Raw genomic sequence first — 15,969 nt, 5'->3', positions numbered from 1 at the left:
TAAAGATATATCTTAGGTTTTGGCTAAGTAGGAGACCCTATGTAGGGGTTGAGTCACAGGCTGGGAGCCAACCTCCACATTCTTCTCACTGGCTGTATGACCTGGAGGCTTGTCCTAAACAGCAAGCCAAGCCCATCTGGGCCTCACCCAGGGCACACAGCAGCTACAGGAAATCGGGTCCTCATAGTGCAACTTGAAGGTCTTCAGAAGGTATGGATGGCTGCCACTTGTTGAGTCCAGCTAGTTCACAGTACAGGCACAATCACAGGCTTTCTCCTCATTCCTAGTGTGTGGCTTAGCTTCTGATAACTTGATATAAAATAGGGTCACCTGGGAAGAGAGAATCTCAATTGAAGAACTGCCTCCATCGGATGGGCCTATGGGCTGTGCTACCCCATCCCCTACCCCCCAGGCAGGTGGTCCTGGGTTGTAGAACAAGCGGGCGGAGCAAAGCATGCATGGAGATTGAGCCAGCAAGCAGTGGTCCTCCGTAGTCTCTGTTTCAGTTCCTGCCTCCAGATTCCTGCTTAAACTCTAGCCCCAACTCCCCTCAGTGATGCTCTGCAATCTGGAAGCCAAAGAAAAACCCTCTCCTCCCTGAGTTGAGTTTGGTCCTGGTGTTTATCACAGCAAAAGAAAGCAAACAAAGGCCCCCAGTGTAGAGACAGACCCTGGCGCACAGTGCTTCTGGTCTGTAGAGTGCTGCGTGTACTCTCTACTGAAGGAGCCCCACTCGGTATAAACGCTACAGCGAAACACAGCGGCTCCTGGACCAGCTTCCGGCAGCATTTCTGAGCTACTGTCAGCTGCTCACTTGCCACCCGTTACACATTACACAAACTACTCTGCGTGAAAGAAGCTGACTTAGAAAAAAATAGAACAATTACTGGGAAAAAAAACCGCCCCCATGAACCTCAAATTCACTATGTGGAGAAAAGCCAGCTGCAGCCAGAGACAATTCAGTGAGGAAGCTGGTGGCATTACAGTGCTAGGAAAGAGGCAGAGGAGAGACTGGTGACTGGAGCCAGGATGTGGTAAGATACAGGCATGTTTATAACCGTGGGGGCTATGAGTTCTATTTCAGTGGAAGAGTTTGTATACCAGGCGTATTCCAGCAAAACTCTCCCTCAGGAGGTTCTAAAAGCCAGAGAAGTAGGGACAGAGAAACAGAAGGCTGGGGAGACCAATGGGGTTGGGGTGGGGGTGGGGGAGCAAATTCTCTCAAGCACTCAGAAAATAGCACAGCCAGGTGCAGATGGGCAGGCACACTGTTGGGCTGGGGAAAGGACTAGTTAAAACAAGTCACCAGCATCTGGTGTGAATGATGTGGTGTGGTTAAGGGGACGTTGACTTTCTGATGTCGTCAATATACTAGATTTTATGAGCCCAGCTAAGCACGTGCATGCTGCCATAAGCTCAGGTGCTGGCATTTAACTGCAGAAAGCTGGGAGTGAATGGGAGAAGCAGTCTTCCCAGGGAAGAGCATGCCAGTTGGTTGTCCAGTGCCAAATGGTCAGCCCCAAAACACACATAAAGGTGCCATTATACAGACTGAACAGGTTATAGTTAGGAATATAGATGTATGTATGTACCAATATAAGAAACTATTTGGAATAGGACTTCCATTTTAAGTAGTGGTCCAGTAAAGTTTAAGTTCCCAAGACTTCCTTGGAAACTGACATTCTACTTGACAGTCAAAGAGACATGTATGTGGGTACCTGGTTGGCAAGTTAAGACATGGATGTTAGACAAGCCCCATCCTGGTAGACAAGTTAGGACATGAATATTAGACAAGGCTAGTCCCCTGCCACAGTTGAACACCCCAACCAATGGGAGCAGGGTAAGTGTACAACACAGACATGTTCCCAAGGAACTCCCCATCCCTAAATCCTGATTGGTGGAACAGCTTGGCACAGATGTTTGTGGAGTTGGGGCTTTTAAAGGGATCATGGCTCAGTTTCTGAATCTGTACCATGGCCCTGATTGACCAATCCCGGGGCGTACACTCAATAAACTCTTCCCCCATCTGAGATTGGTGTCCGTGTGGTTTGTGAGGCAATTCCTAGACCCCAACAAAGAGGAGTTTTGCGTCAGAAAGTTAAGTTGAATCAGCCAGCCAGAGTCTAGAAAAAGGCGAGCTTATTCAGCAGCAAGCCTCTGAGACAACAATTATATCTGACGAACAAAAGCTAATTTTACAAACTAGGCTAGAGACAATTCTTGTGATCGTAGAGAGGGGAAACAGGCTGCTTTCTGCCCTCGTCTGAAGAATCCGCCTGAAGCTACATTGGAAGACTTTTGGACCGGAGCTTTTAAGACGGGTTAATATTGACTCTGTAACCCAGTTATTAGAGATCACAGTTAGCAGATCTACAATGAAAAAGAGAAAGTGGAGCAAAAAATATAAAGAGAATGTATAGTTTGAGGAGAAAAAGAACACAGGAAATTTAATGTTGTAGCCTTGGTTGGTGCTGAAAAAGATAAAAAGAAATGGACTAAAGGGAGTGGTGCCCTCCCACCCAAACTAATCCTGCAATTTGTAAAAGGGACTAAAGAATTATCCATTCCTGGGGCTCACAAAGAGCACGCAGGGGCTGGACCTGCCCCACCCCCACCCCCCTGCACATTGGTAGCAGACGTGCCTCATGGTCGTCATGTGGGTCCACTAACAACTGAAGCAGGTGATGTCGCAGATTTTGTTGCCTGCCTTTGAATCCCTTTCCCCTCGCTGGACTGCCTGGTTGGGCCTTAGTGGGAGAGGATGTGTCTGGTCCTGCTGGGACTGGATGTCTTGGGGTTCCCCCTCTCTGGGGAGGAGAGGGAGTAGTGGGGAGAGGGGTTTGTGAGGGCAGGACTGGGAAGAGAGGAGAAAGGGTGGCTGTAATAAGGATGTAGAGTGAATGGAAAAGTAAAATATTGAGGAAGAAAACCTGAATCAGCTGTTTCTAAAGGGCAACAGTAAACCAAAGCTCGTGATACAAGCGAAACTCAAGAAGGGCCCTGGTTCTCTCCCAGGCGGGCAGAAGAATCTGGCAGCACTGGCCGTGTAGTTCCTGCTGTAAAACCATGAGTAAGAGAGATGTAGAATCATACTCTGGGGTTAAAGCAGGCTGTTGAGGCCAAGCCTGCCTGGGACAGGGGAGTTCCTGCATGAAGACCCAGAGAGGCCATTGCATGAGGCTGTGAGGGCTATGCCTGGGTCGTGTTGGGGACCACAAGAGTTGAAGACCAGAGTCATGGGATGCTTGCCCTTGGTGGGCTGCAGATAGGGTGTGGAATCAGCCCAAGAAAGAGAATTGTGTTGCAGTCACCAAAGCTGGAAGGAATGGGAGATCTGAAAAGCCTTTTGATATCAGACATGGAGATGCCGTTTGGAGTTTGCCGGGATAGGTTTTGGTCCTACTCTGATCTAGTATTTCCTTACTATGCACCCCCTTTCCTCTGTTTTGGAATGGAAATATGTATTCCTCCTTCAACATACAGCATCACTGTATGTTGAAATATGTAATTTTGCTTTTATAGAGGTTGCAATTAAGAGATTGTCTTGAGTCTCAGAAGAAACTTTGGACTTTGAAAAATAGTGAAACTGTGAAAGACTATGGGGACTGTTGGAGTTTGACTAAGTGTGTAGTGGGTTAGCCTAATGCTGCTTGTATTCTAATGCTAAGTTCAGGTCCCCAAGACTTGTCCCAGAGATGAGAGAGCCTGCAGGTAAGTAAGACCTAAGATGCTGAGTGACTCTGCCCCCACTCTCCAAGTTATTTCTGATTGGTAAATAAAGAAGCCAACTCGACAGCCAACAGTTTAGGTTTTTCAGGCTTGGGGTTGGAGGAGGAACATGAGAGGAGTTCAGGAGGTGGAGGGAGAAGCCACCATGGGTTAGGTAATCCATAAGAATGTGACCCTGAGGGCTGTGCAATTGGAATTAAGGGCAGCCCAGATGAAACATAGTAAATAGTAATAACTCAGGATTGATAGGAAAGTAGATTCTATTCTAACAGCATGTGAAGGGTAGGCATCTGCCCAGCTCTTGAAAGGCTTATTGTAAATATAAAACCTTTGTGTCTTTCATCTGGGAACTTAAATACCAAAGTGGTGTAGAAACACAGGCCAGGATTTAAATAATTATAATAATTTCTACAACATAAGCGCATTTTACTTGTATGATATGGCTACAAGCCTATGGAGGGCCAAAGAGGGGGAAATGTGGTTGGTCTGAATAAACCCCAAAGGCTCATCTGCTTGAATGTTTGGTCCCAGTTGGTGGAACTGTTTGAGAAGGATCAGGAGGTATGGCATTTTGAAGGAGTGTCACTGGGGATGTCTTTGAGGTTTCAAAAGCCCACAGAATCCTTTTGGGGGTGAGGAGGAATGGAAAGTGGGCAACACTATTTTTGACAGGGTGTGGAAGTGGAATCTGAAGCAGAGACGGGAAAAGCTATGGAAGACAGAAGACCTGTGGAGGACAGAAGATGGCGGATGGGGAGATTGCTTGGCCATCTCTTCCTATTGCCCCTCCCCCACTCCCCCAGGACCCCTTTGTGACAGGGAATCAGGAGCTCTGTGATGCAAGCCTGGGCCCAGCTGCCAACTCCCAGAGAGAACTCTCAGAGTTCAGTTGTCTGAGAAACAGTGTGAAAGAACCTTCTCTCCCTACTGCAGGAAATATTCTTTAAATAGGAATGACAAATTAAAACAGGAGTTCAGAAACAAAGCTACACACCTAACTTTATGGAGTTCCAGGACTATGCCATAGACGAGGCACTTCCACTTCTCCCAGCCCCATGGCTAAGCCTCAGCTCCACTACATGGGCAATGGACATGATCACTGCCTTTGTGTGTGGACTGGGGCTCTTCCACGTTTTCATATACTACTTCCACTTTACCTCACCCTCTCCTGCACTAGGGACAACCACCACTTACAAAAAGGTAAGAATGCCTTAGCCCCAGACCAACAGAGACTGGCAGGGCATCTATCTATCAGACAGTGGAATGAATCTGCTTGAGCACTCACAGGTAGGACAGAGGGGACAGGAGGCTCCATGATACCTGCTCTCAGACCTCCCAGGCCAGGAAGAAGCACTGTGTCTCAATGGGCAGGTAACTATTTACCTGCAATGGATAGGCACCCCTAAAAGAGGAAAAGTTCTGAATAACTGGTTCCTCTGTCCCGCTCCTAACACTCATGTCAACAGGACATTTTCTTGGTCAGCTGAGCTCATGGAAGGAGATGATGGGCTCCAGGATATGAGAGCAGGACCTGAGTCACCTCTGGCCTCAGGAAACGACCTTGCAGCTCAGAGCTGACAACCTTCTGGTGGTGGAGGCAAACACTTACTAATGACATCCATGGTGGATCTCACAGAGATAATCCACATTTGGGGTTTTCAAGAGAAAAGGAATACATACTTTGCCACAGCATAGGTGAGTGGGCGGGGCTGCAGATGGTTATCTGTCTCTGTCAGGTGGTGAAGAGGGACCACAACAAGGCCAGGAAGAAAATCAGGACCTTGAAAGGTAGGCTCCTTCCTTTCCCCTGGAGAAAGGGGCTCCATCTCCCCTGTCCCCAAGTGATAACACCAAACGCGTTGTAGAGCCCTGAGGCTGCTGCTCCTGGAAAGGGACCCAGAATTGAAGGCATTGCCCAGGCTCTGTGCTCAGATGAAGTTGTGGACAGCCATGATTGGGTGCTGCCAGGAGGGTGGTGTGGGTAGGAGTGGATCCATGCTGCCTGCATTTGTAGACAACTTGGTTGTTTTGCTTCTCAGACATTTTCCTCTTTCAGAACCCTGATTCTTCCCTCCCCTCCACAGGGACATGATGAAGCCCATGGAGCTTGGTGGGAATGGAAGCCTCTGGCCCTGTCCCACGTGTGTCCTACACTCAGTGCTTTGGGGCCTGTGGCCTTGTTCGGGGATGCCCGAGCTCCTGTTTAATTTCTCATTTGCACTGAAGGGACGTTCCATTCAGGCTCTGGTAAGATCTCAGGTCCCTCCATTCGCCAACATAACCGGGTCTGTATTTCTAGCTTACAGACACTACAGTCGGAAGAAAGAGAAGGACAACAAGTTCCTACTTTCTCTTCTGCGGAGGTGAGAAGTCTCCAGTGCTTTCTGGCTCCACACTCCCATTGCATGTGATGTGATCACTTCTGACCAGGGCTAAGGCTGATCGTGGGACTAGGGGCCCTCCGGAGGTGGGTGGGGTGTGAGCACAGCCCTAGCATTTGAGATGACAAGGCCTGGTACAAGTCAGAGTGTGGAACTGTGGCTGGGATGAGCTGCAAGTGGCCTTTCCCACTCAGCCTGCCCCGCCCCCTGGTCCCAATCGCTCCAAGCTGCAACCTTCTGTCCTGTCTCCCACAGCATGCTGGAAAAGCTTACAGACACCATCAGCTTTTGCCAGCTCTTAAGAAGTGACACCTCAGCAGCAGTGCCTAAGCCAGAAGCTGGGAAAGAGCACCAGCCACCTAGGCACCTCACACAGGAGTCTACGGCTACCAATGCACCTCTAGTGGCCTCCTTGCCTCTGCTCAAGGAACACCTGCTGCCCAAAGATTTGACCTTGTCACCTGTCCTGCTAAATCCCCTTGCTTCTAAGGAATCACAGTCATTTATGTGTGCCTCTAGGCCACCAGTGACCTTGATTCCTGAAATGCATTCTTCACAGGCACCATGTGGACCAACCTCCCCAACTTGTCCTCAAGATCCAGTGCCTTGCTCTCTATCCAAGACAGATCCTAGCATGACTCTGCCTCCTCCTCCTCCTCCCCCTCCTCCTCCTCTCCCTCCTCTTCGATGTAACTGGAAAACACGAGTGACCTCACAAAGCACACCTCTGCCAGGTTTGCCTTCTCCCATCCCAAGCACCCCAGGCCATGAGCTCTCAAATAGGCCGATCACTGGCACTTTCTGGTACAAGGAAGCTGCCAGAATCTGGTGTCACTCCAACTCATCACAGGGTGAGACCCTGCAAGAGAATCACTCTCTCAGCTTCCAAGAGGCCTCCTTCTGGAAAGACCCTAGGCACAGGCTGATAGAGGCTGGAGAACCCCCTTTCATCAATCCTGATGTACAGGAGATGCTGGAACTGCAGATTAGCAAGAGGGTCGGACTAAAACTCTGGAAAGGGAGAGAGAAAGATAGATCAGCCCATTCCTTGAGCTACGTGGGTGATCTGCTGCAGTCATGGAGCAGGGAGCAGGCCGTTACCTACAAGCCAGAGCAGTTCTCAGGTCACCAGCAGCTCTTGTACAAGAAAGTCTTAGGGAACAACGTACAACAGGACTGTAGGCAGCTTTTCTGGGGCCTCCCCTTTCTCCACAGTGAGTCCCTTATGGTGACTGTCAGCATAGCAGGCTCTCCACTAGATCCCCCCTCCATCTTATTCAACGGACTCTCCACTTACAACTCAATACAAGTTGAGAGAAGTGTACCCTCACAGCTCACCTCTCCAAAGCCCTTGCTTCAACACTTGGTTGAATCCCAACCGTTGACTGCAAACCTCTCCTGGCCCTGTTCTCCAGTGTCTGAAATCAAAACCCAGGCCTATGACCCATCTTCTCCCCCAAGCCAACCACCCCATCCATCTCCAACTAAGGATTGTAAGACTTCTTGCCCCACAGCTACGAGATCCCAATTTATTGTCCCACCTGCTATTCAATGCCTAGAGAAATACCTCTTGAAGAAGTACCAAGAAAGTAGGAACGATTTACCTGACATGGTTAAAAAGTCACAGGAAATCTTTAATCAACTCACTTCCAACAGTCTGGTTTCCCAGGGACAGGGATCTGTTCCCCACGTCCTGGAGGAGTTCTCTCACCCTGAGCTTGAGGAGCAGTGGGAACAATGCTTGAATAACAGTTGTGGGAAACACGGGGGCCACACGATCCAGCTGTCTCCCGATCTGACAAAGGCTGAGGACAAACTCCCAGGGATGGGTCACGCAGAAGATAATCAAGGGATTTCATGTTCCTCAGCACGGGCAGATGAAAGCAGCCAGCATCTACATAGGCTCTCATCAAAGGACCCAGAGATAGTCCAGATAGGGAAGGACCCATGCAGGGATCTGACAGAGTCTCCAGGAGGATCTCAGAGTGAGCTGCACAGAATCGCAGAGGGATCCCTAGGCAAAGGTCTAGAGACTCTCTCTGCGACAGAGGTGGAAAACTGCTGTGTGAGACAGCCAAGTGACTCACCAAGTCCCCAGCCAGGGGCACCAGGAGATCAGCAGCTCCAAGGCTTACTGAGAAGAAACAGCAGCGAGTGGGGGTGTTATGATGACAGTACAGTGCCTGTGGGCACTTGTTGTGAAACTCCTGTGGACAGCAAAATGGTCCCTCCTAAAAACTCAGAGACACATATGGAAGACTCAGAGAGACCTATGGAAGACTCAGAGATACCTATGGAAAACTCAGAGACAAATTTTAAAAACCCAGAAACAAATATGGAACCTCAGACATCCTTCAAGGACACTTCTACTGGGCTTCCCTTCCTAGATCCCAGCACTCAGCAGGTACTGGACACACATCTCACAAGACGCCTGGTGAAGCACAGATGGATCTTGCCCCTCAGAGGCCTCAAGACCATACAACTTTTCAACATGAGCAAGCCTGTAGCTTTGCCATTTCCACAATCCCCAACTCCCTCTTGGACTTGCTGGGACTCTAGAGATGACTCCACTGTCAAAACAGCTAGTATCCTGGGAGAACCTTTTCAGAAAGGCTTAGAAGAGGATTTGAAAACAAAAACAGCTTCAGGTACAAAGACCCCTCCTGCTGCCCTCTGCCTCCAACTTCCAAATAGAACTCTACCTAATGACAACTTATGGCCCTCTGAGGTCCCTTCAACTGTTCAGAAGGACAATGTGACCTCCTTGTGCACCACAAGCCCCAGCAATAAAGTTCTAAGATGTCAGAATGACAACCCGGAGCCAGGTTCAAACCTAGTCAAGAGTGGGTGTGAGCCACGGAAGAATGAGGGTGTGGCCAGAGATCTCTCCCGTGGGCTGTCTGTTCAGGAGATCACTGTGGCCTCCCAGTTAGCAACAACCAGAGAAGCGAGGGAGCTGGAGGAGGAGGAGGAGGAGTCCTGTGGTTGGGCACTCAACATGGAAACCAGGGAGATGGCAAACTCTCAAACTAACAATGGAGGTCTGAAATCCCTGCAAACCAGTAAAGGACAATCCCCTTCCCAGACCACTTTCCAGGATGCGGAAGATTCAGCTCCTGACATCATCCTGCAGGACTATGCCACTGGCATTTGCTTTCAAGGCTGCTCCCCAGACATCCTGCTGGCTGCTGATATCTTAGCCTCCCAGCCCCCGCAAACTAGCTTCAAGACGGTGTCCACTACCAGCATAACATCCTCCAAGGACATATACCCTTTCTTGTCAAAAGGGAATGTCCCCAAGAATCCCAAACCTGAAAAACCATGGACTAGCCATATCTTTGGTCCAACTGACAAAAAGGAAGACTGGAGGGATCCCAGGCAGGACCTGTACCTTTCAGAGTTGAGACCTGCCCAAGCCTACAGAGCAGATACTCATGAAAGCAATCTCTCCCCTCTTACAGAAAAGACATTTGGGGGCAGGGTAAAAAACTTTATGAAAGACTTTATGTCAGCTATAACTACCAAAAGCCAAGTGCCGGAGAACTCCCTGCAAAAAGTCAAGGCCTCAGCAGCCATGCCCCAAAGTCAAGGCTCAGTCATGAGCAGGGTGCTCATGACCCCACAAGTGGCTGAGGCTCAAGGCCTGATGCCCTCCGTCAGGCCTATTCTACAGGAGAAAGCGGTGGTTGGCCCTGCCAGATCAGCCTCAAAGAAAAGTTTGCACAAAGAACCACCCCAGGCTCCCGTGAGTCCACATGTCTGTCTCCGCAGGAGTGCCACTGCAGAAAGAAGCGAAACTCTCGGAAATAATCCCAAGGTACACAGGCGACCTTCCACACACAAATGGATGGACTACAACAGCCAGGCCCTGCTGTGCAGAGAAGCTGTGTGCAGAGCTAATAATGCCTGTCAGCACAGGGTCCAGCTACTGTGTGTCCCAGGCATTCCTGTCCACTGTCCCCGGCACTGTCTCTGTAGAAGTGAATGTCCCCATTAAAAATTAGTTTTTTTCCAAAAAAAAAAAAAAAAAAAAAAAAAAAAAAGATCTCTGAGTGCAAATGACTCTTGTTTTCAGGGTAGGCTTCTGTGAATCCCTGTTTTCTCTGGAGGGGACATGGCTCCACGGGTAGGGGTTAGTGGTATTTGAAGTCTCCACCATCTCCAGTTCTATCACTGTGGTAAGGAAGTCTTTTAAATTCATGGGTACCCCACCCTAGGGACCCCACCCCAGGGACCACTTCACCATGTCTTCTGATCTGCTTTAATCTGAACTTTGGGTCAGCTGTGTGGCTGGGTACACAGACACACTAGTGAGCCCAGTGCCTTTGCAGATCACAGGGAGGATGGTGGTCCTGTGACAGCCTTGAGTTCAAAGCAGGAGAATCACATGGATATCCTGCTAAGGACTCCTATCCTAGGAACTCCTACTTACCCTGATGAGGCTGTCAACAAGCTGAGTCCCTTCAGGCCATTTCAGCTCAGCCCAGATGACAAAGCAGTGCTCATACTGCCCAGTGTCTACCTTCAACTCCAGAGTGGTGGCCATTACAGAACTACACGTGTACCTGAGGGTGGGGGCTACAGAGGGTCTGCTGAGGGTTTTAGGGCCCCTGGTCATTTGCCATTCCTTTGTAGACTCCAATGTATCTACAATACCCTTCCAGATGTGGGGCATGAATGAGCCTACAGAGGGGGGTAGAAAAGTCAAGGCAGGAGGCCACGCAGCATGAGGATGCCCTAAATGTTTCCATGCAGGCGCAGCCCCTGCCTTCCCAGTGCAGACTGTGGACTCCCAGTGGCCTCACCCCTGGCTCTCCACCACAGGCTGGAGGAGCTCTTTACCTTTCCAGTGCCTGGAAACAAGCCCAGGAAGCACGGAAGGTTAATTGTCTCACGGCACATGTAATAGTCTGCATGTCCCTGCCTCTTGGACTCCATAAACTGAGCTGGTGGAAAAGCCAGAGCTAGGAATTCTCAGTGTCACTCACTCACAGCCTGCTGGTCTTTGGACACATGCATTGTGCCAGCGTTACTCCCAAGGGGAAGAAAAGGAGGACACCTGAGAAGGGTTGAGGGGATACACTATGATGTCACAGCAGGTCATGCTAGGCCTCCAGTCTCTGTCTTCCCAGGAGACCAGCAGAACAGGCCATGTCACAGGACTGGCTCACACAGTAGAAGGGACTTGTCTAAAGCGCAGGTACTCTTTGGATCTCTGCGCAGGCAAATATGTGTCCCTTGCTCCGCCTCCCTTGGCTACCTGCCCAGGTTTCCTTATTCCAGTCTTTGTAAACAGGGGGATGGGGGGGGGAATAACAGACTAGGAGAGTAGCCAATCTCCAGTGAGCCCTGCACTGTTCTGCACAGAGGGCTCCTACTTTGGCATTTATTCCCTGGTAGAAAACCCTGTTCCTAATGGTGCCAGCCATGGGCACAGTCCCAGCACACATTCCCAAGGTCCACAGGTGAGAACCAGCAGCTTCTCCATCCTCTTCTGAGCCAGCCCTGTATCAATGGCAACAGCCTCACATTGTCCCAGAAGGCAGAGTGAAGCAGGACCCTGAGGCTGGCATTACCCTGTTCCCCAGGAACCCAGAAGTCACATTTGGGTACAGCAAAGCCCTGGGAGCGGGTCCCAGGAGTCCTCAGGGGACAAGTACTAGGGACAGTGGTGCCAAAGGACCAGGCAGCAACTGGAATACACCCTGCCCATGTCAGTCTTGTCAACCATAAGGAACAGAGCTGTGGGCCTGGAGAACCTCACAGAGACCTCCACAGTAATTCTCACTGATATATCCTCAAAGTGATCTCTACAGAGGCTCTGACATAGATCCACACTGGAAAATACCCCCGATTTCCAGAAAGTACCCAACAGCTTCATGGATCACAACATAGAGATCCCGAACAGATACACAGAGACGTCCACAGACAGACATCTCAGAGTTTCCACGGACATTTCCCTAAGAAGTCCTCATAACCATCGGGACCCTGACCTAAAACCCCAAAATGATCAGATGATATGGCCACCAAACTGGGCTCTCTGCTTGGGTAAAGCACTAGGATTTCAGTTCTCCTCTGTAATCCCATGGCCTCCATACAGATTTACAGATTGACTGTGCATGCATACAAATTTATGTTTTCTACAGGGTTTTCAATTACTCTGGCCTCTGAAACATGCTTGCTGTATAATGGTTTCCTCAAACTTGTAACATTCTTTCTAGAAGGTGGCTGGGAGGCTCAGGAGACTCGGGAAGTAAACACATCCCACAGGTTTGGGCAAGCCCCTCCACAGCCTTCTCCATAAATCAGCACAGGGCTGCTGGGGAGGAGACTTCCACCAGCTGAGCCCTGGAGAGGGAATGCTGGCACCTACCAAGCTGCTCGTAAGGAATGCTCAGGGATGCAGTCCATGCTAACTGGCACCATAGTGGGTGACCTTTCCAGTGATGCAGCTGCCTTTAGGTCATTCCTACCCCAACATGACCCCCCATCCCTCTTCCTGTTAGCAACCTCAATGAAAAAACTCTGGTTCACCAAGCTGGGCTTTGGTGCAACCATTCCTTTGGTCTGTGATTCATTTCCTCTTTTGTCTTCTGGGGGGAAAAAAATCTCTCATTCAAAAAGGTATACATTCACAAATTTTAGGCACAGAAAGCAGTGTCACCCGCCAATGACAGGCATGGTCTGATTTACCTAGTTTCAGTTGTCATCTGCTCAACTGATGTCAGTGACACTTTTTTACGTTTGTCATTTCATTGTGGACAAGATCTGAGCTCAGGATAGCTGGATACTTTACGTTGGAAACACAGTAAAACTGTGCTAAAAGAATAAAAAACACTACCCAAAAGCACATGGGCCCTGTCAGCTACAGAAGGACATAATAATCTTCTGGGGGAGGGGACAGAGAAAATGTCTCAGGCTCATGTCTGGTGCAGAGGAGCAAGCTCACTGTTCTGAATTCTCACAAACATACCATGTGCAGGCAAGATGATGTCATGAATTTGTGACACTGAAGAGAGAAAGGTTTGAGGGAGGGGAGTGGCAAAGAAAAACCTTTCCATTAGAGAATGAGAAAATGCTTGTCAGAGTTTGGGAATACAGTATTAACCCTGGTAGAATGGCCTTCTTAATGTGTCCATCCATCTCACAAAGATGCTAAAGACGGGCTGGGGGGATAACTCAGGCAGTCAGACCCTTCCCACACAAGGTTGAGGACCCAAACTCCATCCTTTGGAACACATGTAAAAAGCTAGGAATGACAGAACACTTCTGTAACTCAAGAGGTAGAATAGGAGACACAAGCAGATAGATGTCATGGGCTTGATGGACAATCAGTCAAAACAAGTTAACAAGGCCCAGGCTTCAGTGAGGCAGCCTGCCTCCAAACATAAGGTGGAGAGTTACTGAAGAGAATACCTGACATCAACACCTGGCCTCAATGGACACATGCATACCCATACACATGCATGTATTCATATATATATATATATATATATATATATATATATATATATATATANNNATATATATATATATATGTATGTATACACACACACACACATATAGCCAAACAGGTACACATGTATATGTTGTAGAATCCCAGGTTTCTATCCCATATTTCTCCCTTTACTTCTTAGATCAGAAACACACACAATCATCATATTTACAATAAGACTTAATCAACACAAGAGCTGGACAGCTATCTACCCTCTAAGCTATTAGAATCTACTTTCCTATTGATAACCCCAAGTTATTACTTACTGCTTACTATGTTTCATCTGGGCTCTTATCTCCCAATTGGCCAGCCCTCAGAGCTATGTTTTTATGGTTCTCCTAACCCTTTGCAGCTTCCCCTTCCTCCTCCTGCACCACCTTCTTTTTGTGGTTCTCTTTCAACCCCAAGGCTGGGAAAACCTAAACCTCACCTATGTCTCTTCTGCCCAGTTTTTGGCATCTATCTATTTGACCAGCAGAAATATCTTGGGGGAAGGGTCATTTGAGTCTATGTGCAGATTGTCTTGGGGGGCCCACATTTAAAATACACATTAAAAGACAAAACCTCTACAATACCCATTTTTAGTCTAATAATAATTGTAACCCCAGGGTCATGATTAAATGATTTCTACAACATACTGGCGCCCAATATGGGGCAAATCTCACTTTAAAAATTAATGTCAGATTCTCAAATGGAAATACAAACACACAGTCCTTTTAAGATTAGGGGTCAGGGAGAAGTGGTTTCTTAGCTGAGCAGTTTTTCCCTAATCTCCTGGGGATTTCTAGACTAGAACCAAAAAAAAAGTGCTAATTTGTCCACATGATTCTGGGGTTCATAGTGTAAGCTCCTTCCCCACACCCCATAACCTGAATCAAACATGCTAAGCACCTGGCTCTGACTTCAGCTGAGGTCTTCTCAAATGCTGCTCTGCTCCCTTGGAGATGCAGCTTAATTGTGCATATGCTAAAGCCCCCTGCTGTACAATGAAACAGGCAAAGCCCTGCCTTCCCAAAGGGCAGAAAGCAAGGCTACATGCCTCCTGCAATCAGCAAAATATAGAGAATAAATAGAAATGTAAGATGTCGTGCTATCTTAAGGAATGGGCTTCAATATAGGTAAATTCTTCGACAGAGGTATTAATCTCTGAAGAAGGAAATAATAAATGGAAATTTCCTTAAATGATTTTTAAAAGGGAGAAATAAATGGGTATGTAAGATGTCAATGCTATCGTAAGCAACTGCATTCTTTCAACAAGAGCTCAATGGGACTCTTGGGGCTGCTTAGCCTAGCCCATAACACACATGTCGGCCAAAAATAGGCTGATATGGTAAGTAGAAGGAAATTGGAATGTTAAATGTAGAAAATGATATTAATTTAATTTCTATAAAGAGAATGGGGCTTTAAGTATATTATCCATAGAGATATTAATCTCCAAAGAAAGGAAGAAATGGAAATTGATATGATGTTTTTAAGGATAGAAGGAAGAAGTAAATGGAAATTGATATGTTTTAAGACTACATGGATGAATACATGGATGAATGCATAATCCAGGCCTTTGACCTTAATGCTTATAAGACAAGGGCGTGCACAGTTAGGTTTCTTGTGAGTTTGAAGCCAACCTAATCTATAATCAAATCCAGGTCAGCTCAGGCTACACAGAAAAAACCCTATCTCAATAAATAACAATTGATTTTAATTGTTTTAAATTGCTGTAAATATCAAAATGAAGGTGGTTATAAGTTCAGTGATTATAATTATATTACAAATCCTCTATTTGAGAGATCAAAGTAGAACAGATCTAAATAAAAGAGAGGCTGCTAAATTGAATCAGTCTATACTTTTGATGACTTTGGGTTGCAGGACCAAGGACATGCTATTTTTGGAGAGAGGCTCTATATTTATGTTTTAACAGGAAAGAAAAAAAAAAGGCTTTGGACTTCTTTCAAAACAATAAGGATCAGATTTGATAGAAGAAAACCCCCTGAAAATCTTGGCTGCAGGCAGAAGGAAAATATGAAGACCAAACAGGCCAGGTGACATGACTTGCTGATTCCTTTATGTGGAAACAACCCTGAAACTGAAACCTAAAAATGCTTCTAGCCAAAACCTCAACTATACATAGCCAATAGACGGTGTAGGCTACAGAATCCTCACAATTCATCATGCATCCTTCGTGTGGCATGAATGGAGATTTATTACCATTTATTTATTGATCAAACTGACTCATAAAAAAGTTAGTTGTTTTTCACCTGCTCAAAGAGAAAAAAATCCATCCTTACCTCATCTGTGCACCTTGCACATTCTATACAAAATCTTTATAGAAGTAAATACTGGCTGCAAGGTTCATATATTACAGAATGA

General features: G+C 47.5%; 1 protein-coding gene across 1 annotated transcript; it reads left to right on the top strand.

Moving 5' to 3' along the window:
• Nucleotides 1-4,634: 4,634 nt before the first annotated feature.
• On the top strand, nucleotides 4,635-10,107 carry LOC110307675 (spermatogenesis-associated protein 31E1-like). Its single transcript, XM_021179918.1, has 4 exons — nucleotides 4,635-4,929; nucleotides 5,466-5,517; nucleotides 6,029-6,092; nucleotides 6,366-10,107. Exons 1-4 carry the CDS (start codon nucleotides 4,732-4,734, stop codon nucleotides 10,105-10,107), a joined length of 4,056 nt encoding a protein of 1,351 aa, XP_021035577.1. The 5' UTR covers nucleotides 4,635-4,731.
• The last annotated feature ends 5,862 nt before the right edge of the window (nucleotides 10,108-15,969 follow it).

Source organism: Mus caroli, chromosome 13 (assembly GCF_900094665.2).
Source record: "Mus caroli chromosome 13, CAROLI_EIJ_v1.1, whole genome shotgun sequence".
Lineage (NCBI taxonomy): Eukaryota > Metazoa > Chordata > Mammalia > Rodentia > Muridae > Mus > Mus caroli.
The sequence above is the reverse complement of the archived record's forward strand: the minus strand, read 5'-3'. Positions and strand labels throughout refer to the sequence as shown.

Bases quoted from the DNA above. Each gene is read 5' to 3' on its own strand.
- LOC110307675 (XM_021179918.1), top strand. From the start codon at position 4,732: ATGGAGTTCCAGGACTATGCCATAGACGAGGCACTTCCACTTCTCCCA. The intron at 5,518-6,028 runs GTAGGCTCCTTC...CTGTATTTCTAG, and splicing joins GAAAATCAGGACCTTGAAAG to CTTACAGACACTACAGTCGG. The intron at 6,093-6,365 runs GTGAGAAGTCTC...TGTCTCCCACAG, and splicing joins CTACTTTCTCTTCTGCGGAG to CATGCTGGAAAAGCTTACAG.